This window comes from Ambystoma mexicanum, chromosome 3q, assembly GCF_040938575.1.
Source record: "Ambystoma mexicanum isolate Mex_15411 chromosome 3q, UKY_AmexF1_1, whole genome shotgun sequence".
NCBI classification, from domain to species: Eukaryota; Metazoa; Chordata; class Amphibia; order Caudata; family Ambystomatidae; genus Ambystoma; species Ambystoma mexicanum.
In genome coordinates, this window is record NC_090926.1 from 309853761 (window position 1) to 309877756 (window position 23996).

The 23996-nt window shown below is 41.8% G+C and overlaps 1 protein-coding gene across 1 annotated transcript in view; it reads left to right on the forward strand.

The window, feature by feature from the left end:
- The window catches only part of DDX23 (DEAD-box helicase 23), a 607483-nt gene that overhangs the window by 43904 nt on the left and 539583 nt on the right, over nucleotides 1–23996 (forward strand). The window contains exons 2-3 of the mRNA XM_069653852.1: nucleotides 1231–1382; nucleotides 1563–1697. Of these exons, the coding sequence (XP_069509953.1) occupies nucleotides 1231–1382; nucleotides 1563–1697 (287 nt within the window). The remainder of the gene's footprint in view (nucleotides 1–1230; nucleotides 1383–1562; nucleotides 1698–23996) is intronic.

Here is a 23996-nt window from a genome sequence, read left to right on the forward strand (position 1 = left end):
CTGCATGGCCTGACGCCAGTAGTATTGCTGTCCTCTCAGTCCGTTTTCCATGCTGATGACGTCAAAGTCATCAACATGGAAAACAGACGGAGGCTTTCAGCAGCACTGCGCGGTCCAGTCTGGGCAGTGCAGGAAAGGAACGTTTATTTTTTAAAATTTTCTTTTAAACAAAAAAACATTAGCACCTGTCTAAGCAACTACACAGGTGCTAATGGCGACATGCCCCTCTGAGATGGGCTGACCCTAGGTAATGGTAACACCACCCTTGTTAATGGACCCTCGCTGGGCTCAGGCCCTTAACTTGTGGGCGGGCCGTTACCTACAGGGTTGGCCTGCCGCCTCCGTGCATATCGCCTCATTAGAGTACCATATACTTTCAAAGGTTTATGGTCAAAATCTCGATTTTGTTTTTTTTTTTTTAAATGACGTTTTTTATTCGAAATGGGGGGTTCCCCCACCCCCTTTTTTTATTTATTTTTTACCATTTTTTTTAATCCCGGGCCCCAAAATAAATATATAGTAAAAAAAAAAATAAAATCGATTTTGACTGACCACTACTTTCAAATGGCTGTGTCACAAGATTTCCGACCTGTCCTTCGGCGATCTTTTAGTTTGACCTTCTTCCTTTCTTGGAGTGGTTGGATTTTCTATATATGATAAGCCGTTTACCAGAGAACCATAATGAAATTATGTGTTTGCACGTAGTTGATTAAAATAACCCCCAAAATGAATTCTTTCCAAACTGAATTGACTGTGGACATTAGATTGATGGCATGCTACGTACCTGCTTCTCAGTCTCCAGGCGCAGCTCCTGTTTATTTGCCTTATTTGGTGTTGCTCTGTTTATTTAAAAGAGTTTATTTACTTCCATCTAGCTTATGATTTAACTGGTATATTTATGTTCCCCTTATCCTTACCCAGGACAATAAAAAATGTTGTTTCTCACCTTGAAGGCTCTGTTTTGAACTGCAAAGAATGAAGAATGCAAGGAATATATTTTTATAAAGTGAATACAATGTTTATTGTTTCCTTGAGCATGTTTAACCCTTATGGATATTGGTTGTTCATGAAACCACACCAGGCGCCCAGCAAAAAAGGGGCTTGTACTTTTGTAGGCTTTAACCTAATGTCTCTGTGTGTTCTTGCCTCTGGCATGACTGATGTCCGATCTAACTTGAGAGCAGATATTGTTGATGTGATTGTTTTCATTTTTTATATATTTATTTTTAGATGGCTGGGGAACTGCTAGATAAGAAGGACAGAGATGCTTCGCCCATCAAAGACCGAGATCGTGACCGGAAAACCTCCCCTTCGAAAGACAGGAAGCGGCACCGTTCCCGGGAGAGGAGGGGATCTCGGTCCCGTTCTAAGTCTAATGAGAGGTAAGTACCATTGGGGATGATTACATGACTTTTTGTAGTATGTTATGGAATTATTTAAGACAACCTGGCAGTATTTGTGGATGTGGAATCTAAAATGTTTGCCTATTCAGATTTGTTGCCACTATTCTTTTTCTCTGGATTGGATCCTGAGCTGGTGATCTCTCTACTTCTGCTTTCCAGGGATCTGCTTTCCAGAGATCTGCTTTCCAGGGATCGAAGACACAAGGAGCGAGACAGAGACAAAGATCGAGCTAAGAAGGGCCGTGATCGAGAGAAGGATGGGGTTCGACGGGACAAGGACCGGAAAAGATCCAGGTGATTTATTCAAGATTAGATATATGATGTGTGCTGTTAGCTCCCAGATGAAGAGCATACGGAAGCACGAAATGTTCGATTTCACCATTTTAAAAACTTCACTCTTTTATCAAGAACTGACATCCATAGCATGTTTGTCTTTTTAATTGAATTTTGAATTTGTGGCCTTCTCCAAAGAGCAGTATGTGTTTGTGTTCTAGCAATACATTTAACATGAAGTAATATAGGGTCAGTGGTTAGGTTAAGGGAAGTACGACATGTAGGCCTGAGTTAAAAGAGATGGTTTATTATGGGTCTTAAAAATGTGCATGGTAGGAAAGGGACCACTGTCTGAGATAAGAGTGTTACTTGGTTTTAAGTTTTATTATGCTAAGGGAAGTACATCAATAGACGGCTTATGAGGATGAGCGATGTAGCATAGTAGGTGATGAAAAGAGACTGAAACAAATTGTATCCAGGGCATGGATACATTTGAAAAGCGCACACACAGCAAAATGTGAAACAAAAGAAGACAGGCCCTCAACCACTCGAGGCAGTTGCACTTTTGGGGCGTAAGACATTTGGCTATTGGAAAACATGGAACAATAGCCCTGTGTCTCACATCTCAGAAATGCAACCACCTTTCCTGGTTGATGACCTGTTTTCTTATTTTTTTCCTTCACATTTTGGACAGACTGAAAGAGGCAGAATGTCAGAAAAGCTGCGTAGAGAGAAGAGTTTGGTGGCTAAGAAGGTGTATTTTGCTGATTGTATAGATTTGAAAGTGAAAGGTGCAGGAGATGTGGGGGGTAAGCTGAGATGGGTAAGGGAGTCAGGTTTGTCGATCATTGAGTCAATCGGTTCTGAATGCCATAGCTGAGTGAATTATGGTAAGTATAAAAGATCTGAGAATGGCCAGCATGACAATAAAAACGGAAGCCATGTGAGGTAATGATAAAAGGACTGTATAATGAATAAGAGCAAAGAAGTCGATGGTGTACACCATGGGTACCTAATGAGACAGAATGACCCAGAGTATTGTACTGTGTAAATTGGATTTAGAACATTGAAGAGTAGCCTTTGATGACGCCCCTAGGGGTGCATCTGCTCATGCATGAGAATCTGTCTATAATGATAATCGATGCAATGAACTAGGCCTTATGAGCGTTTGTACACTTTTGCTGATTTTTGTATGTGGCTTATTGACCTGAGACATAGACCTGAAGTGACACTTTTTTTTAACTCACTTTTCATATATCTTTAGTTTTTGTAATTGTTCTGTTTAACCAGATTCTATGCATTGAGTCTGTGATGAGGCAAAACATGGTTGGACGGGCAGATGGGAGAGTGGACGGGACCCACTTTTTCACAGTACTTGCTTTAAATATTAGGTTGCTTACATCAGCGCTATGGTTAAAGTGAGTTTTGTGAAGAAGTGGTGTAGTGCGAGTTAAGATTTCATTTTAAGTGACTTTGCATTAGGAAATACTTAATTCGAACTGAGTGTTTTGTTCCTTAACAATATCAAAAGTTAGTGAACTTCACTTTTATGTAGTAACCATAACTGTTTTTAAACTGTAGTACTATAGATTGGTAGGACAAGAGCAATGTTTTTCCAAAGCTGCCCGCAATTGTACTTGTGAGGGCTCCAGATACGATTCTGAAGTGAGTTTTTTACTTCTCCTTACTTTTGTAAGTTGGGAGCAACAGGATTTTTCAATTAGTAAAAAATTAGTTCTCCTTGTCAATGGGTATTTTTAGAGGAGTAAAAATACATTTTAATTTTGAATACATAGGTAATTTGTTGTAACATACTTTTTTTACTCAGTAATTTACTATACATTAAAAGAAGCTTTTATCTTATGCCTCACCTCCGATCAGATAAAATAGCTCTCCTCTGTGTTGCATGACCTGCTGATACCTCTGGTAGTAATGCATCAACTCAGAAGTACAGACGGCATCAAGGCACCTGCATATCTGTAACTGCATGTTTTCTTTCATTGTGAGTATTTGCCTGATTTTAGGCAGTGAACGCTGCTTATGTGGAGGGCTGCTTGCACTTGCGTTGTGTGCCCATGTAGCCACATTACATAGTGGTTATATCAACATAAAGGAAAATATTTTGAATGTGATGGTCACAGCTATAAAGAAATTACTTTTGGTTATGTTACTGTGCTTTCTATTGTGTTTTGCTGCTATTTGCGTGTTATCCAGGCACTCAGGCATATTTGCAAGGATGGAGGGTTAGGCTAGTGGGAAGGGATATTCAATGCAAGATGGTTTTACAGTTGTGTTGTGTGTAGACCTGAAGTACCCTGTTTCTAGTTTTGTGTCGAGAGCATAGATGTATTTGTGTCCCGAGTGAAGCTGCTTGTGGTGATGGGATGCATTGGCCTGGGCTCTATGATGCAAGTTGGTGTTAGAGGTTTGTCAAGTCAAGGCATGTCCCTTTAATAAATGATGAGCCAACATGTGTTTTGAGTTTTAAAAAGAAAAAAGGGTCACCTGGGCTGAAAAGTAATATTTGGTTTTGCTCTGTGTCAAAGTGAAAAAGTCTATCCTTTCAGAAAGAAACCTAAATATTCATAATGTTGAAATGGTCAGTTACGGAATTCTTTGACTTACAGGTCGCTTGTTCTTATTGCCACATTTAGATAGAATTGTGAACATTAGCCTGTGTCACATCGACACAGGATTAGCCAGTGGCACATCTAGATAGAATAGCGAATATTAGTCATTGCCACATCTAGACTGCATTGGGAATATTACCAATGCCACATTTAGCTAAAATTGTGAATGCTAGCTTGCTCCGTATCTAGACAAGATTTTGAATGTGGCCAGCACCATATTTGGATATAATTGTGAATATTGGCGTGCATCATATATAGACGGGATTGTGAATATTAGCCAGTGCCGGATCTAGTTAGAAATGCAGAGATATTCACGTGCCACATCTAGAAAGAACGCGGACATTTAGCACATATCACTTCTAGATGGCGAAATAACCAACCCACTAACAATTCCACCCCTCTGCATACACCTCTCAAACTCTAATCAAACACAACCACAACCCTAAAGCACAACAAACCGCACAGACTTCACTACACTGCAACAACAAAACAAACCATACATAGCTTTTCACAACAGATCACAAAGGCTACCGACTGAACAGCACCCCCAAGCTCAGCAAACAGTGTTAACCGAACTGAAGCTGCCAATAGCACATCACTGCTCTCTTGCACTTAATCCCGCTCGTTCCCACTAACTCACTTCCCAACCCCTTTCCTTTTCAGATCCGCCAGAGCACCACTCCGGTGGTGATACTGTGTGGTACAAATATCCTTTAACATTAATATTAACATGAGAAGTAATCTTAATGTTTAAGAATAATTTTTCTGTAAAAAAATAATGGAGACATTCATAAATGTGTAATATTTGTATTAACAATTACGATCTGTTTGAAAATGTATTGTGACGGTATGTATGGTATGTTTCTAAATGCATGCCACCACAGTAGATCATGGGAAAAATACTGCAGCTATGTGCGTCTGGACTTAAATGCTTATTAGTTTGTTATAAGTAAAACAGTGAAAATGAGTTATATACATATAAGTGGTATGTGATGCGTTGGATTGTAAGACCTTCCAAGTAGTTAACATCTGCTTGCTTTGTATTAGCATGCTGATAAGACTTTTCAATTCTGTGATCTATCAACAAATGTAAGATTTTTGTTGCATAGTAAATATACGGTTCTTGTAGGCACCAAATATTTGTCTTTTTTTCTGCGATCAAAACCGGTTACAGTGCTTTGTGCTACTAGACATAGAAAAGATACTTTCAAATAACATATTTTCCTGCCTCATGCATGGGAACAAAATATCATAACTCAACTCAGAATAAACCTTGCTAAATGACTGTATAAAATACCCTAATAATAATTTGTGAGAAGCGAATTGGAAGCTTTGGATAGAAAACATACCAAGCTGTCTGAAAGGCAAGGATTTGTACCTAGCTAACCCCAGTAACCTTCATCAGTTAAAATGTTCTCAGCTGTAAATCTAGGATGCAGGAAACGTGATACAAAAATATTGTTATATAAACCTACATTTTGTGGATCTCCTTTTGATTGCGTTCTTGTCCTGTTCATGTATTACCTAATGATATTAACCTCCAACTGTTGGTTCATTTGCCCCGAGACAACTTCTGTGATCTGTTTTTAGTTTGTTTGCAAACCTTGCCAGAATACTTGTAGAAAAGTTCTTATTTAACTTTTCTATCCCTCGCAACAGAATGCATTGGATTCTGTGCGCTTGTATTGTTTTGATCGCACATTAAAGACAAAATAAATCTGTGCCCACATGACTTAAAAGAATGTAAAGATATTTACTACATGTGAACAATTCAATGACTTCACATACCTGCACCTGTTAATGTGTTAAAGAATGTAACTTTGTTTGTGCTGCTCATACTACACAAACAAATGTTATATTAGTTTTTCTTTTATGTGCATCATCACCGCGCATCACAAATACTGCACATATATTTATTACTAGCTATCAAAACGGATAATTCTATTTGTAGGTTTAGATATGGCAAATTGTTACATTCATAAGTGCAGAAACGCACAATTGGTGAGAGTATAAGAACTTCTTCCCTCTTTGATTCACATTCCAGAAGCTCTGCAATCCATAGACCATGGAATATCAGGTAAATTTGTGTGGGAGGTGGGGAGAATTTCTTTAAAAGCGATGCATGGTATCTTAATACCTGTAAAAAACATATTTCTATTGTTCATAGAAATCTAGTTAATTTATGGATTTCTTTTATTTTCTTTTACAGAGACATGACTCTTACACATAATACTTTGCAATGATAACCAGCAACCTGTACGTTAAAGGAATTTACACATTTCAACAATGTTAGGATTTCTTGTGAGGTTATGCTACCTTGCTTTTACTTGACACAGAGCCCACCTAAGCAATTACCTTTTGTGCTCTTACGAGTATTGTCTGTGCAAAACACTTGTTCGCTGATACTTCCATTTAACATCTGATATGACATAAACCTTTAGTTGTCACATTGTACTATAGCCAAATCAGGGTGCAAACCTTTAGTTGTAACCTACTAGCCACACAGTTATTCACTCCCATTTCTATATGAAGGCCTGTGCATGGCATGAGAGCAAACACACCAAAGGTTCAGCAACCATGTACAAATGTAGTCCAAGCATCAACCATGACCTAGTTGGAAATATGTAAATCTGGTTGGGAGATCTATTAAGTTTGCTTTTTGAGCTGCCATCATTTCAGTTCATGTTAAACTGATGTAGTAGGAGATGCATAATTTGGGACAAAGAGACATGGGTTCCTATCCTTGCTTCCTCATGTCACCAAAATCACATGATCCTGGGTAAATCACAATATCACTTTGCCCCAGTTAACTAATGAGGCAAAACTGAACGTGCATAAAAGGTTGACCATGCTAAAAAGTGCTTTATAAACCCTGGGCCATTCTGTTCTGCCTTGCAGTGATTACTCTTGAATGGCAAAAAGGCTAACTCCAGAAACTGGGCTCAGATCCTCGTTCCCCCACTTGACCAAATTATTTGATTCTGAGCAAATCACCATCTCCCTGCACCTTATTATGCCACCTTCTAAAATGGGGATCACCTTCAAGCTTGCAGTGTTGGGCATTTTGGTAAGTCGGAGCCAGGAGACGGTCAAGAGGTCCTATTTGCAAGTGGAGTTTTATTGTACTAAAAGTAAAGCCTGCTCTGCCCCTACTTCTATGGTGGTTCTTTGCCCTATCTAATGAAAATAATAAAAGGGTGCTCGTAGGGGTTGTCTTAATTACAAAACGAGTCCTCTGTCCAAAAACCTTATCTGTGTAAGGTCTGAACCTACCAGTAATACACTAACATAAACTCAACCAGAAAGGTCTGTAAGGGATTCGCTCCTAAGTGCTGGTAATGGTGGTTTGTTTCTGACCCCTGCTCAAATGTCTTTATATCTTCTTCCAGTCTGCCTGCCTGTACAGTTCATACCCAAAGGTTTGGCCAATATCTATGTATTCTCCTCCTTGGCTACCAGTCTGTTTCGTTGGCCTGTAAATTCTTAGTCCTATATAATATCGTCCTTCACCCCTTTTTGCAGTATCTGTTCCTTCACCCTGCTTGGGAGGCTTTTTGTGTACACCTGGCCTTGTGGTCCTGTTCCTCGCACCCAACCTTGGTGTTCGACTTCTCACACCCTGTCTTGAGCTCTTCTGCCTTCTAGCCCAGTTTCTTCTCTCACCCCGCTTTGTGCAGTTTTGTCTTTCACCCTGTCTTTGAGTGTCTTGCGTCTTGCCCGTTCTGGGCCTTTTGTGCTTCTCACCCTTCCTTGTTTTTAGGGGAGTTTTCCTAAAGTTCATTTGAGGTATAACTTCATAAAACTGTCCATTGGCATACCGGTCCCCAACCCTTAGTATAAGTCTGTACTACTCAAAGAACCTTGGTAGAGTGGCAGAGCAGTCATGCTTATCATAGGAGCAAGATGTGAGCTGTAGGTAAGTACACTGAACCCAGTAAAAAGAATAGTCCAAAGAAACACTTAAAATGTTATATTAAAATATACTTTTATTATATTTACACAAGGATGGTAGATCAATCCTTAGTTCACTTAACCAACACACATAGGAATTCATAATAATACTTTTCAAAGCCCATTGCTTCAATTGTAGTTGATCGCGGTACAATTGTTAGTTTGACACGAATGACATTTCTACTGTATTATCGGTATTGCCGCGGACAAAGATATTCAGTAATTGTATTTAATTAGCAAAACCACATTAGATGAAGTCTAGGAAGGAAAAAGGTTGGTTAATCACATAGCAGTAGAGGTTTACGTCCGAGAGACACTTTTTAATGCTTTAAAAGTCTAATCCCTAACTATACGAAAAAGTCTTTGTAGGAGTGGATCCAAAGTCATAAGAAGTGGCAGAACAGCAAAAGATCCTTGGGATACTTTTAGTCTCTAGGAAAAGTGACTTGATAATTCAACACAGCAAAGGGGACCCTGCAAAATGACACCATAAAGGGACACAGACTGGCAAGCCTGGGCCAGAGGTAGAGTGGACACCTTGGACACCTCTTCATGCACTCCAGTCACTCTGAAGCGACTTCTCAGTTTAAGGCAAGTTATACCTTTCATCCCACAGAACTTTAGGTTAGAACAAATGCTCATAGGTGGATTCTCATCTATGCAGCAGCGATGGACCAGGACTCCTGATTCCTCGGTCTGGTGACTCTGAATGGGATGTCTCCGTAGCAGTCTCGAGAGTGGACCCTTGGCACAGATCAGTCTGTGTTTTTTGTGCCTTTTTCTCAGCAGCAAAAAAGGATGTTATTTGCCTGGTCTATCTTCTTCGCTTCTAAAGTCCTGCACTCTGGTGAGGGGACTTAGATGAGTTGAATTGTGTCTCTGGAGGTCCAATTGGTGCTCACCAAAGTTATGCCGGATTTGGCTTCGCAAAGACATTGCACTGCAAATGGGTGGGATGTTTGCTGGTATTCGCGGTCTGCAGCTCTGGAAAGGCACAACACCTTGGGGGATGGCTCAATTTGTAGTTTGTCTCAGGGCTGGTTGGTCCCACCAGCCAAATGGAAGGAGTCTTCTTCGGAGCTCCTCTGTCGAGTAGAAAACAGGGAAAGGACATCAGTGGTCACTTAACAGTGATTGGAAGGGTCTGCAGGCGTCTCTGGCCGCCTTCAGCTTTGGTTACGTCGGTTCCAGTGGCCGACTTGCCTTTCACCTTAGAAACCTTTTCTTCAGTTTTCTCACACTTCTCTGCAGTGGGAACTCATTCCATTCAGGCACTCAAGCAGACAAAGGGCAGGGGAGTGAATAACTCCTACCCTACTTCCTGCCTGCCCAGACACCGGAGCCTAGGCGGGTACACCCGAGGGTTCACGCCAAAGGCAAAATGCACAAACAGACCTCCCCTCCCAGAATGGTAGAAGAAGGGCTAACAAAGAACAACCACGATACAAATGGCAAAAAAAGAAAGGAGATTCTATTTTGCACAACCGAGACTGGGAATACACTCTGCAGTAAATAAATAGCACAACAGTTGGCAGAACACGTCCACTGCCACCAGCCATAACCATAGGGTTGTCTAGGTGACTAAAAAGTCACAGGAGCAGAGAGCAGGGGGATACTAGGTATCCCCTTAGCATTCCAAATAAAGTGGTGTGTGCTAATCCCACATAATAAAAAGTTTCAGGAAGGATACAAAGTATCCAAGTATCCATAAGAACTGTAGTAAGGACAAAGAAAGAATCTCAAAGGAGAATACAAAGGGTTCCCAGCAACACTGCAGATAAGATGCTGTGTGCTGCAAAAGTGAAACACAGATGCCTTTAAAGAAATATGGAGGAAAGCAGACCCCATAGTAAAGGTAAAGCACAGAGAACAGAGTTCCAAAAGTCTGAGCAAATAAGAATGCATGAGGGGGAAAAAGGCTCCCCTCATTCAGGATAGAAAGAAAAAGGTCTAAAAGTCAGGTAAAAAAGAGCTGGGGGTCTCACTAGGAGCACGGATGAAGCATAAAAAGGATACATCTCCCTAACAGTTGTTCTCTCAAGCCTCTCCCCCCTCTTGGGTTATCCAGTTTGTCACCCATTCTTGGTTTCTCTTGAGTCTCTCCCGCTTTTGGGCTTTCGTGTTTCTCACCTCTGTTTGGCTATTCTTGAGTCTTTTCTTGGATCATTGCCAGACCTTGCTACCCTCCTCCAATTTCCCAGGTAGCACCATGTACTTTGTTCTCTGCTGCAGTGCTTGTTGCAGGAGGATGCCCCTGTGGCTGCCGAGGAAGGACAGCTCTGTGTTCCCTTTGGTACTCTTCTGTTTTGGTGTGTCGGTTTTTTACTTTGGTAAATTACAGGACTCTAGTGTAGGTTGCAGCAGGCGGCGCTCGACCGCTCCTGAGCCGGCTGCGTCTCTTCTCCTTTCGGCCGGCCCAAGCTCCAATGGTTCCTGGGCCTGAGGAAGGCAGCAGTGTACTGCAGGCTTTCTAGCTCCTCCACCCCAGATAGCATCTGTGTGGTGCTGCTCATTGAAACCAGTCTCGGAGGGGGACGTTCCCTCCTCTTCGTCAGGTTTGCGTCTCTCTCTCTTGCTTGCTTCCCCCTTTTGTAAGGCTCACAGGATCTTTAGGTTGCTGTCTGCAATTATCTTGGGCAACAAACACATTGGCCTTGCGCTTCATGCAAGGATGTGACCATAAAGGGTCAGAAATGATACAAGCCGTTTTTAAAGGGCTTTATACATACCTGCCCTGCTCATTTCCCATATAGCCAACACACAAAAGAGGCTGAGTAAAAGTCCTGCTTGGAAATGCCTTGTCCCCTATGGGGGAAGTAGGGGTCACTTGAACTGTCCGCTAGGGAGTGTGAAGCATAGCTGGCTCACCTCCCTTCTCCCAAAGGGGGTGAATCCCCTTGGAGAAAATGAACTGATTCCCTGAATTTGTCACATTATGCTGAGTCTCACTGGTAGGAAGGTTCACTGAGACCCAGCAGGATTTCTAATCCGTACTCTATGTATACTGATTGTGCATGGACACATTTTCCAAGTTTAAACGCATCGCGAGGATGAGGCTGCTGACACCCTGATTCTTAAAGAAAGGCTAAATGATTACATGGGGGTCCTCTACTTGGGTTGTAGGCCCTTCTTCAAGCACACCCGCTTTTCATCCCACTTAAAGCTCAGACATGTCAAAACAAAAATACCATCTGGACGTTGGCTTCTGTTAAAATAAATCAATAAAGAAGTGCAGGCCTCTTTAACTTGTTTGCATTTTCACCATTTATAAAACATGTATCAGAATACAAACATAGAAACCAAACTGAAATAGTTGATACAATGCACTTAAATTCTGGGGTCTAGCAGGTAATCTGGAAGACCTATAGTGCAATTCACAATGAGTTCACTTTATCTTTTTACCTTTGGATCACCATCTGAAGCCTCACTAGTGAATTAACTCATTGTGTCTCTAAAACGTCACGTCAAGTAAAAAGTGCTGGGGGTCTCACTAAGAAAGGGGATGAAGCATAAAAATGATAAATGTCACTAACAATTCTAACATCCCGTGGCAATGCGTGCCACGGCTTAGCGGCTGCTGCCGAGAAGGCACGTCTGACCGTTCTAATCAGCTTCTAACGTGGAATCACAAGAAGATAGCCACCCATAGAATGGACAAACTAGGTAGGGACATAAAGCAGGAGTTTAGCCCGAAGGTATTCTGCTCCCAATCCATGTACGGCACGATGGATGACAGTGATTTAAACTTGATGCGCAATGATTCTGAATCTCTTCAGACAATCTTAGTTTTTGACTTTGACTGGGACAAATATGAGCGTTCCAATCTCTTCAGACCATCTTAATACTTGCTCTTGACTGGGACGAGTTTGAGGATTCCAGGTATTATCTCCGGTCCCCTTCCCGCGTCTCCTGCTTTTCCTGTTACCTGTACTCTTCTAGGATAGCATCACAAGGTTTTCCAACACATCAGGACCATCTCCTTTGTTATCAGGTAGGCTTATCTTTCTTCTGTTGTTTGTTTGATCAGCTCGTTCTGTGATGCTGTTTCAATTGTGGTTTCAGCATTATTCATGGACCTCGAGGTTCACCATAGCTTGCTTGCGGTTACGCCACCACCCTTTGCTTGCTTTGGTTCAGGATGCTTTGCATCCAGGTTTGCTTCTTCTGTCTTCTCCAGTCTCCACCTTCCCACGTCAGAGGTTGTACATGGGCTTCCTTCCCCACTCGGGCGCAGCACAAGCAAGTTTCCTTCAGCATTAGACTCCCAGACGGTTTGATGCTCCCGGGCTGTCTCCTTCTCTAGGTCTCTGCCTCTTATATTGATGACGCTACGGGATTTCCCCAACGTAGTGTCCAAGTCCTTCTTCTCTGGCTGATTTACATTCTGTATTGCTCTATTGATTTTCTTGTCCCTCTACTATGTGGATGTTTCTCCATAAGACATCATCAGGGTGTTAGATTGACAATAACAGATTTTAATCTGTTCCTGTCCTCTTTTATTAGATGCCACTGAAGGTGGGTTAATGATATGTGATTTAGGGAGTTGCTCATAATAACGGGAGTCCTTGTCCCCAGAGGGGGGAGTCCCTCCAGTGAGGTCCTTCTTGCCTCTACCCCTAGGGATGGTATTGCGTAGCGGGCTCACCTCCTTATCCTTACAGGGAACAGCTCCATCCTGGGGAGAACGACACTAACAAACAGAATCTGTTATCGCGGTGTACGAATAAAGGTTACGTAGAAGATGTGCCATTGATTACCAACGATACAAACGCCCTCTATGGGCACGAGTGTACGTGCAGTGCCGGCTGTCGCAAGAACCCATATTGGTGCAGGTGAAGAAACAAAATGTGTAGAGTGTGCATTCCAGGAAGTTAGACGTTGATACATATGGAGAGGCATATTGACAGAGATCACAATCTGAATAGCTAATCACAAAAGAAAACACAATCGCGAACTATCACAGGGGTGCAGATGACCACATGTCTATGCAGCGTGCTCACCCTCCCACAATGTTTCGCCCAGAAGTGGGTGAACCCATTGTGCCGTAGAAAAGATGGCTCAAATCCTTTGAGCATTATGCGAATGTTGTGTGTGGCACTAATTACAGAGTAGACAGGGAAAAGTCACTATCTGAGGAGGAGTGTCTAAACTTGAACGCATATGAGAAGTGTGTCAAAAAGATGGACAAACATGTGAAAAAGATCGGCACCATTATTTAGCGCTACAAATTGGAAGGAAGAAGTGGAGAATGTAGAACAATACATCACAGCGCTAAGGAAGTTAGCCATATCGTGCACCTTTAACCAGCAACTCGACGAGAGTCTGAGAGATCAGTTCATGCTAGAGTGCCGGAATAGCAAGGTTGGGGAAATATTGTGGGCAGAGGATGACCCACCGCTCAAAACTGTGCTAGGGATAGCTAAAGAGGTAGAGCATATGGAAAAGTACATCAAAATGCTTGTGTGCAAGATTAAAGAGCCACATATTAAAGCAACTCCAGAGTCTGCATCAGGTGGGATGCTGGAGACTGTATCATCTGTAGGGAATCGAGCATCAGGGAAGAAATGGACTCCAAAAGGCAAAGTGTATTAAAAAAAACACTTGTATAGTGAGATTATGGGGTATTCGGGGAGATTCTTTCTGTGACAGGCTTATAATCTGCTAAACAGTCTATGGGCCTCATTATAAGGTTGCCTGTCCGGTAACGGTACCGGTAAGCTTGCCGGTACCGTTGTTAATGGACCGGCAAACTACGAGATCTGCTCGTCTGACCTGGCGGGGCGGACCGGTACCCGCGAGCAGACCATGTCGGAAGCACCAGCACCATTCACGAATGGTGCCAGTGCATCCGGCCTCCCCATTCCCTTTGAGCCCTTTATGGCTCAATGGGAATGGGGAGCATTTTATTACGGCACCCGGTAATGGGCCATTACCGGGCGGCGGGAAAAAAAATCACTCCAGCAGCAGCCGTGCCGGTTTTACTGGCACGGCTGCCGCCAGACTCTTATGAGGCCCTATGGCTGTAAAATGTGTAGCATTTACAGTGTAAAAGGACTGTTCCCCATACTCCAAAAAAAAGCTATAAAATGAAAATAAACTTCATAAAATGCAGCCTGTATTCATTTATTGCAATAAATTATGCCGACACGTGTTTCGGCCTTGTGGCCTTTTGCAAAACCAGACATATGCGATTTAGTCATGAACATTGCGCCACATATTACTTATGCACATGCAAGACGGAGAAGAAGGGGTTGGAGTAGGTTAGGATTAAGAGGTAAAAAAAAAATCAAGAAACAAACAAACTCAAAATCATGATGTAAAAATGACATTGTTTCTATTGAAACCGAGATAGCCAGTCTAATATATATGTTATGATCCGATTACAGTGCTTGCATTTCTTCCATCATCCTAATATAAGCAAAGTTGTTTCCATTTTAACATCACTAATCTAGATTGTCTAATTAGTAAAGTAAGTTCTAGCAATGTATTAAATTGGTTGGAGTTTACCTAAACCCATACCTGCTTATCCTTGATTTCCTTTTCATAACCTTTGTAGTTTACTTAAACTACTTCCCCACTTTCCCTAGTCCTATCTGAACATATCTGTGAGCAACTAAATGCTTCATTTCTCACCAATCATATTGCGAATATATACTCACCTGGAAGTATTTCACATCTGCCTCATGTAATAGAATAGAATAGATTGAGTTTTCAAATTTGCCAGTTCCCGAGTTAATCCCTCATTCCTCTGTTGAAATAAATATTAAGTACCAATTGCACATTTTTCATTTAAATTATTTATTTATTTGGATTTGTAGAGCGCACTACAGCCTAAAGTCATCGAGGCGCTATTACAGGAACGTAAGAAGGCTTAATTCAGGGTTACAGGAAAGCCACCCAACAGAAATAATCTTGGTACAGGTTACTTGGTTACATATACAGAGGTAGATACGGTACAGGTTACTTAGTTACATATACATAGGTAGATACAGGAGAAATATGTGCAGTGCCATACAAGGAGCCTAGTTTTGATGGCTTTCCGAAAAAGCTGCATGAGAGTCAATAAGCCTGATATGAGAAGGGAGGGCATTCCAATAGGTGGCGGCCATAGTTGGGAAGCTGGTACCACCCGCACGAACTCTGCAGGTTTTGGGAATGGTGATCCTGTTAGAGTATGCCGTTCTTGCTGGCCTGGAAGGAATGGGTTTGGAAATCCTTTGGACCAGGTAAGGGGGTGCCAGGTCGTGGAGACACTTGTGCATCAAGGCGAGGGTTTTGAAAATGATCCTTTCCTTAACTGGAAGCCAGTGGACCTGCCTCCTGAGCTCAGAGCTATGATCCCTATGTGAGATGCCTGTGGCAGCCCTGAGGGCGTTATTTTGTACTAGTTGTAGTTTAGCAAGATTCTTGCCTGAAGTTCCTAAAAAAGGGCATTGAACTAGTCCAGTCTTGATCCAATTATTGCCCTAGCAATTGTGAGGCAATTCTGTTGGGATAAGAAAGGTCTCACTGAATTAAGTAGTTTGGGATGGTATGGTGGGGAGGATGCTATGGCATTAACCTACCTATTCATGGTCAGGTTAGGTTCCAAATAAACGCCCAGGGTCTTAACCGCTTGGGAGACAGTGATGGGGATGTTATCAACGGTGAAGGAGCTGTATTGCTTGTCCAACTTACCCAAGGTGGACGGGGAACCAATTAACAGAAGTTCGGTCTTCTCATTTTTGAGGCATTACCAATTTACTGCCATCCAGGATTGGATCGTTGAATAGATGGAATTGAGGGTGTTTAAATCAGACACGTAATCAACCGAGAGGGGGATGAGCACCTGGGCGTCATCTGCATAGTTTGTGTATGAGATGCCCAGGGCGTCCAGGATTTTGAACAGAGGCCTCGTGAAGAGGTTGCAGAGGGTGGGAGCAATGCACGAACCCTGTGGAACACCACATTTAATGCGGCTATGGTTGGCACATGAAGATTTGGAGAAGACTTTCATCGCTTTTCCTGTAGGAACAAAGTTATCCAGTCACAGGCCCTTCGGGAGAAATTAGCTGCGGTGGAGAGGTGATGGCAGTGGGTCTTGTGATCCACCAAATCAAAGGCAGCGGATAAGTCCAGGAGAAGGCGTGCAGGTTTGTCTGTGTCTCTGGGGTCATCCATTTGGTTTTTGAGGTCAAGCGGGGCTTTTTCGGTGCCATGACGCGGCCAGAACCCGGACTGCCGAAGACCCAGAAGATGATTGTCTTCAAGGAATTTTTGAACTTGCAGGTAAGCTGCTTTGTCCAGGATTTTTAATAAGAAGGAGACAGTGGTAATGGGCCTGTAGTTCCCTACAACCGATGGGTCTATGAAGTCCATGTAATTATGCAGAAAGAAACTGGCTATTCCAAACTCAAAATATGAGAATGACAAAGTGCCAAGAATATATCCCTGATCAAACTGTAGTCGACATACATAGCGTTAAATTGCTGGATATTGTATGGTTCAGATTCATCTCACCCTCACACTATACATCTGTATAGTAAGCAGGTGTCAACATCCCATGTAGTTCTAGAGTGATATCTTAAATGTATCCTTCAGTGAGTCCCATCAGCCCAGTGCCTCCATATGAATCTCACTGAATGTGATTGATACATCTGTCCCAGCTTTCAGGTGCAAAAAATAAAAGCACTTTAAATTGCCTTCCTTGATTATCAGTCATGCTTCCTTTTACTCTTAGTGAGCTCCCCAAGTACACGTTGTTCCAGTTTGACTTATCAAAATGCACGGAGCTAAGATCCCCTAGTGGCCGCGATCCCTGTAGGAATCGCGGCCGCCACCTTGAATGCTTTTTATATGTTGTGCCAAGCCTTAGGCCCTGCCCCTCGTTCAATTGTACCACAACCGTGGGGTTGCTGTGATCCGCTTCAACTCCTGATACTTGTTTGCCTTTTGAGTTTGCTTGTTCTTGTTAAATTAGTAAGCTGCCCTTTGTAAATTAATGTTTTATGGAATATCAAGAGATGCTCATTATCTATTGTAGGCTTAAACATTACATTAGATTCAAACAAATGGTCCTGAACTTAAGAGGAGCCTGTTAATTACAGTTGTTATTCCGCTAGGTGTCTTGTTACGGACACTCTTCTACCAGATCTCCTGGTTCTAATTCTGTTGGATCTGAGAATGATTTCAGATTACCAAATGTAAGATGATCCCTAATGAACATTAGGTAACTAAAGCACTCGATTCACATTCCTCTCTCCACATATTTGTACCAAATTTACCGGTCAATGAGAATCATATTTACATATGTAACATAATTGATTGTGTACATTAGTTAATAAGTGCACTCATATTCACATTCCCTCCAGATAATTATACCAAGCTCCCCAAAACATGTGCATCATAGAGAGTACTTATGAATGTACAAAGGGAACTTTAGCAGTCCTTAGAGTCACAGAGTAGAACTTATTTTGAAAAGATATTTTGGAGCAATGCACTCAGTTCATGGTCAAAATTCAAGCCTGTTTCAATTGCTCTGAAATGGCAAATTATTGTGGCCTCCATTTGCTGCAGGGGTATTTCTTTGTTGCCCCATCTTTAACTCAATGATATTGTTTTCAGACCTGCAAACCTTGTCATTCATGCGTTCCAATTGGTGCTTCTTCTGCCAATGCACTGCCCAGTGAGAGTCTTGGGTCCTGGCTGTTTGTTGATGACATGTGTTCCCTTATTCTGGTTCTCGGAGGACAAACCGTACTTTCAATATAAATCTTGGCGTGCACAAATGTGCGTAAACAACAAACGTCGTTTGACAATTTATAAAGTTTGTCACTGGCCATGTTGTACCTGCAGAATCAGTAAAGCTGTCCGTTATGTCTTGTGCATGTTTACACATTGTGCACGTTCCGCATTTGTAAAAGCCCTTCCTTATAGGGTTTAACCAGGTTTAACCAGGTGATGCCCGATTCCTTCGTTGTAATAAAGCAGAAAATGGACCAGTAGAACGGGATGACAGTTAAATATTTCAATATATTTCATATTTTAATCAACAAACCCATAACAAAAAAACGTTATTTCGTAAAAAGAAGTAAAAAACAATTGATTAATTCCTTCATTCACAGCCTCATACCAAACTCATTCATACATACATATATAAAAAACAGAATATAACATTTAGACCAGTGTGTACTGATAATGTTGCCACACAAAAATTCTTTCAATTGTCATATTTGTCAATGACCCAGTTCATAATATCAGGTGTCGTCTTGCATCTGGTATTGTATTTGTCCAGATGGCTCACAAAAGCGTCAATGTGAGCCATCTGGACAAATACAATTGAAAGAAGTTTTGTGTGGCAACAATGAAATGTATTGAAATATTTGGTCATCCCATTCTACTGGTCAATTTTCTGCTTTATTGCTATGTACTTTACCTGAAGGACCAGGGATAGGAGTGCAGGTCTACCCCTTCATTTATAATTTGCTTCCTTCGTTGGACTTGGTAACAAAGATGGACTCAGAGTGTTCAGAGTTTTAGCTCTTTTGAAAACCATTTGTGGCCTGTTTCTGAAATATCCTGCTAGGTCTCTGTCCAGTCGTAAGAAATGCCAATGTTTATTGATTATTTTTCTGACCTTAAAATGGTTATGACAGAATTTGGTTATGAATTTAACCTCTGTGTGCTGTGTGTCGTGTTCTTTCTTGTTCCTTTGTACCAAGGGATCATCCCTTTTCATACCCCTGGCTTTGTCTAGTGCCATTTTGACATGATTTTCAGTGTAGCCTCTTTCATGAAAGCGGTTTGTCAATAGTTGACATTCGTTCTCAAGTATACTTTGGTGATGTATGATACAATGCAGGCGTTTGAGACTTAGCACGACTTGCACACAAGACCAGCTGGTTCTGATATGGGGGTTTTGTGTGCTGTACTTCACCGAACTGGGCAGCTGTCATCTGTGAGCTAGAAAAACAACATCATTCTGTGAAACAAAGTGAATCACTACCCCGGCGTGTTAGGAGAATCACACGCTGGTGCCTGCCACAGCTGACTACAGCTGTCTAATCACTTTGCCGGCTCGAAGCCTGTGGACACGCCCCCTTCAAGGAGACACATCAAAACCCGCTCCCCGACGCCCTTGTGGCGTGAAGCCTGCGTCAGTAAAAGGCGCGAGTCAAAGACTGTTGACTGTTTGCTGTGCGCCTTAAGCCGGTGACCGACACTTCCAAAATGAAGACACCTGCGCTTGCCTGCCCACACGCGCCGGAGCAACCTGATGCCGGACCACAAACAAGGGGAAAGACTCTACAACAAAGATGTCTCCTGAATACTTGGACGCTGGCAAAACCTGCAGGACAAAATGCAAAGGTAAGCCAACAAACCATGAGTGGGAATGATAGTCATGCCAATAATGGCATATCTAATATTATGCATAAAACAGAAGATCTCCTTGCTAACTGTGCGAACATTCAACCGAACAGACAGATACCTTCTCTATATACCCTAGCGGTAAAAGCAGCTGGGTTATGTGAAGAAAATGTGAAACGCCCAGGTAGAGCCAATTTGAAACAAGTATGCAAATTATTTACGTTACCCTCACAGATTGGGAAACTGGAGACATATACCTGCCAGCCAGCGTACTCTCCATTCAATATTGATGCTGTAGAAATAAACTCGGCATTGTTTCAATCTCCATTTATAGTAACTGATCTTGAACTTTTGAATGCAACTAGTCAAACTAGCAAGCTGTCTGGACTAAATCTTACTATCGACAACGCTCCAGCTGCCATCAAGATCCAGTGCATCGAAGCCAAGACCAGTACCACGAGTTCAGCATCTATAGCTCCCCAAGTGGACACTCTCATAAAAACTAAATCAGAGATTGGCATTTGCAACACAAATGACTCAAAGAATGTAGAGAGTCAGCTAAAGCATAGTAGAGCTCAACCCAGAAATGAGCCTATAATGCAAACCTCTCCCCCCGGACTTGTCAAGAAGAGAGAAATCCTACATAAAACTAAATCTCAGAGTCGAGAAGCTGACTATCTCGCTGTTGAAGCTAAATTAACAGCAAGTTTTCAAAACGAGGCAAATAAAAAGAAAGAAGGAAAAAGGACGTCTGATTTGACAAAACCGCTCCACACTTCGGAAGCCAGACGTCAAGCTACTACCAGTACCCCAATTACAAAACTACACGATTTGAAAAACTTTGAACCAAAATCAATAGAACACTGGGACTCTACGTTAAATTGGTCTCTTGCGGCCACTAAAGCGAACTACACAAAAGATGAGAATGAAGATGAGAATGAACCAAAACGCGCTCAAAACAGATGCAAATGCAAGAAAATGAAACCCAATTAATCTATCAACTGCAGCAGCAATTCAAATCCACAATAACGTTCTGGCAGCCACGACTCTAGCGTTATCCCTGTTCATCAATCTCTACCAGTCTCTTCATGAGACTATGAACAACCAAACGACCATGATGACAAATTTGCTCTTCAAAATAACTGCAATCGAAGAGTTTACAAAATTCCTTCATTGCAAGATCGCCAATGAAGCAGAACAATCAACACAGTGGCAGTCAATACAGAAAGAGCAGATGCTAAAAGAGCAATCCTCCAAAGACGACCTAATGGCAGCATTACTTGAATCCATAAAATGGATGCACCAAAATGAAATCAGAAAAGACTCTCAGGCCCCATGCCGAAGTTTCAGCCGAGCTACCAGAGAACAACTCGCAACTCCAAAAGAAGTCGCAGATTCAGACTAAAACTCTGAACTAGCCCAGAGACCGTCAGCAGATCTATATCCGACTGTTACTATAGCAATGAAAACGATAAACAACACCGTCCAGTGTGCGGTCAATGGTCTCACACAAAACAAAACAGGAAATACGTTAGAGACAATCAAACCAGCTGACAATCAAAACTGCTCAAAATCATCAAATGCTCTTCCACAAGAAATACCTTCAAAAATCCAAATGGAAGAAGGCGAAGGAAGAACACAAGACGGCCGACCAACTTTGGCAAAACAAAAAAATAACGAGAACGTTATCTCAACGGAAAATGACAAAACAAACACTTTATCCTCTTTTGGCATTTTTTCTGGTTCTGCAAAATCAGGGAACTGGAATGTGAAAGGAACAACAAGTGCAACTTCAATCCTAAAAAAGAAGCCATCAACGAGCGTGCACAAACTCAATTCAAAGAAGCCCCCGCGTCAAACAGCCAAATCTTTTATCCGAAATCTCACTACCCCAAGTAAGTTAGCGCTGTTTGAACGTGCAAAGCCCCAAGCTAAATTTACCGCCTCTCAAGAAGTGCTTGCAGTAACAGAAAAGACTCCTGGTGGTCTATTGCCAACAAAAAATACAAACCCAAAAAAAGCCAGCGATTAGAGCCTGAAAGTCAAGCAAGTTCCTCTTCTGCCTCGTCAACTGACTTATGCGATCTCTCAACATATTCAGACGATCAGATTGCTGAGTTAACAAGCCTGCCTGAGATCGAAATCAATTCGACTCAAAAAGAATCTAGAACAAAGGTGGTCATTGCAGAAAAACCTCAAAAAATAAACATTTCGTCAGGATCAACTCCCTTGCCGGGTGTGAAAAGAGCGAAGCAACCCTTACAGCAGAATAAAGGGAAACTTAATTCGAGTTGCAAATTAAATCCCAAATTTACACGACTACAACAACAGAAAGACTCGACTCAGAAGTTAAATCTGCCAAACAGGCGAGAGCCCTCAAAAGACTGCGCACAAATAAAATTACGACTACAAAACATTCACTCCGATGATGTCGATGTAAATCATCATGAAATTATTCAAATGTATACCAGCGCTGCGTACAGTAACCTCCGAAGACATAATGATTGTAGAATACGCAACTGAAAGAACCTCCGACCAAGTGCTGCTTCACATCAACTCATCGGCTGTAAGGAGAACGCTACTAGACGCAAAAGATGATCTCCTATCCTATGGATTTGATCTCTCCCTCGAACCACAAGGTATAACTAAAGCTGACCACGCATCTAAAGGAAAATTCGTCCCAGCGATACGAATGGAACAAAGAAGAGAACAATTGAGATACCATCTAAGTCAATTCAAGTCAACAAAAATCAAACAAGTCATCAGAACATCAAGAAACAAGGAGAAGATATCATACCATCACCCGGAATTAGCTAGGGACCAAATGCCAAGACCAGGATCAGAACTTAATTTCTTGGAATACAAGAGGATTTGTACACCTGCTAAACACCTTTCCGGTAAATCTAGATGAACATTTTGCTATATGTTTACAAGAAACGTGGCTACAAGAGCCTCCTACTAGAGATGGTTACACGATCCTACTCAATCCAGCTGGGAAAAATAGAAATGTAAGACCTTTTACCGGCTTACTGATGATAATAAAACATTCAGCACATTGGCAGGTGAAAGAAACACAAAATCCAAACTTATTTGTGCAAGGAGCCTTACTTGAACAGCAAAACAACTCAACCGATTAAAAAAAACTTGGATGCTGCTCATAAATACTTATTGGAACTCTGCAATGATCACCTCTGCCAAATTTGTCAAATCTGTAACAACAATGATAGATACTTACCTAACACTTGGTAACAACCTCCAAATTATGATATGTGGAGATTTAAATAATACTTGGTTTGAGATTGACGATTCCACGTTGAAACAAAGGCTTAAAACGTTTGAAAAACTGTCAGCGGAGGCTAAACTGTGGCACGCGGCAATGAACAGTCGAAATTGTATAATGTTGAACGGACAGGTTCAAGGAGACATACCAGCCAATACAACCTGGCATCAAAAGCAAACTAAGACAACGCTAGATTACATCTGGATCTCACATAATCTATTCAAAACAGTCACAAAACTAAATGTGACACAAGCGCTCAATAGTGATCATTCCCCATTGAAGTTGACCTGGGAGACGAGCAAGCAGCCGCCACCGATAAAATATGCTAATGACGTTTGCTCAAACGCAACTGGAACTCTTCTTTGGATTAATGGGAAGCAGATTTGTCAGATGACTGATATATTCGGACAACCGACAGTTTCAAAAGATGCCAACTACGTGCCATTGTTAAGCACATTTTTAGTGAAGACGACCTCAAAGGGGATAGCTGCAATCATCACCAACATAAATTTAGTAGCCAGCCAGTGAATGAAAAAAAAAAAATTTGCAAGACGTTAGGAAAATCAAGAAATTAAACCATCCTAAGCACGATGAGCAGTTACGCCATCGTCGACAACGCTATCGAAATTGGGTCAAATCTTTTTCCACCCAAAGAGACCAAGAACGGGCAGAAACAATGTTAGAACTATTTAAAAAACATAACTCGAGAGAAATCTGGGCTATTTTGAACTTCGGTAATATCAAAAGCAACCATCATTAATTAATGAAATCGCTCCCCAGTTATGGGAATCATACTTCTTTTGATTTATTCAACGACGATAACGAGAATGAAACCAATCATAGAACACCAGTTGAATGATGGAACGTAGCAGAATCTCGTGCGTACATCTTGAATGCAATCCAGCAATTGAAAAACTCGAGAGCTCCAGGCCCTGATAACATCTCAAATGTGATGCTCAAAAAAGAACCAGAACGGTGGTCACAGTTTATTGCAATACTGTTCGAAAAAATAGCAATTAACCAAGAAATACCTCCTTCTTGGCGATCAGCCGTGGTAGTGCCAATTCATAAAAAGGGCTCAAAGGCTGACCCGGCAAATTATCGTCCTGTACC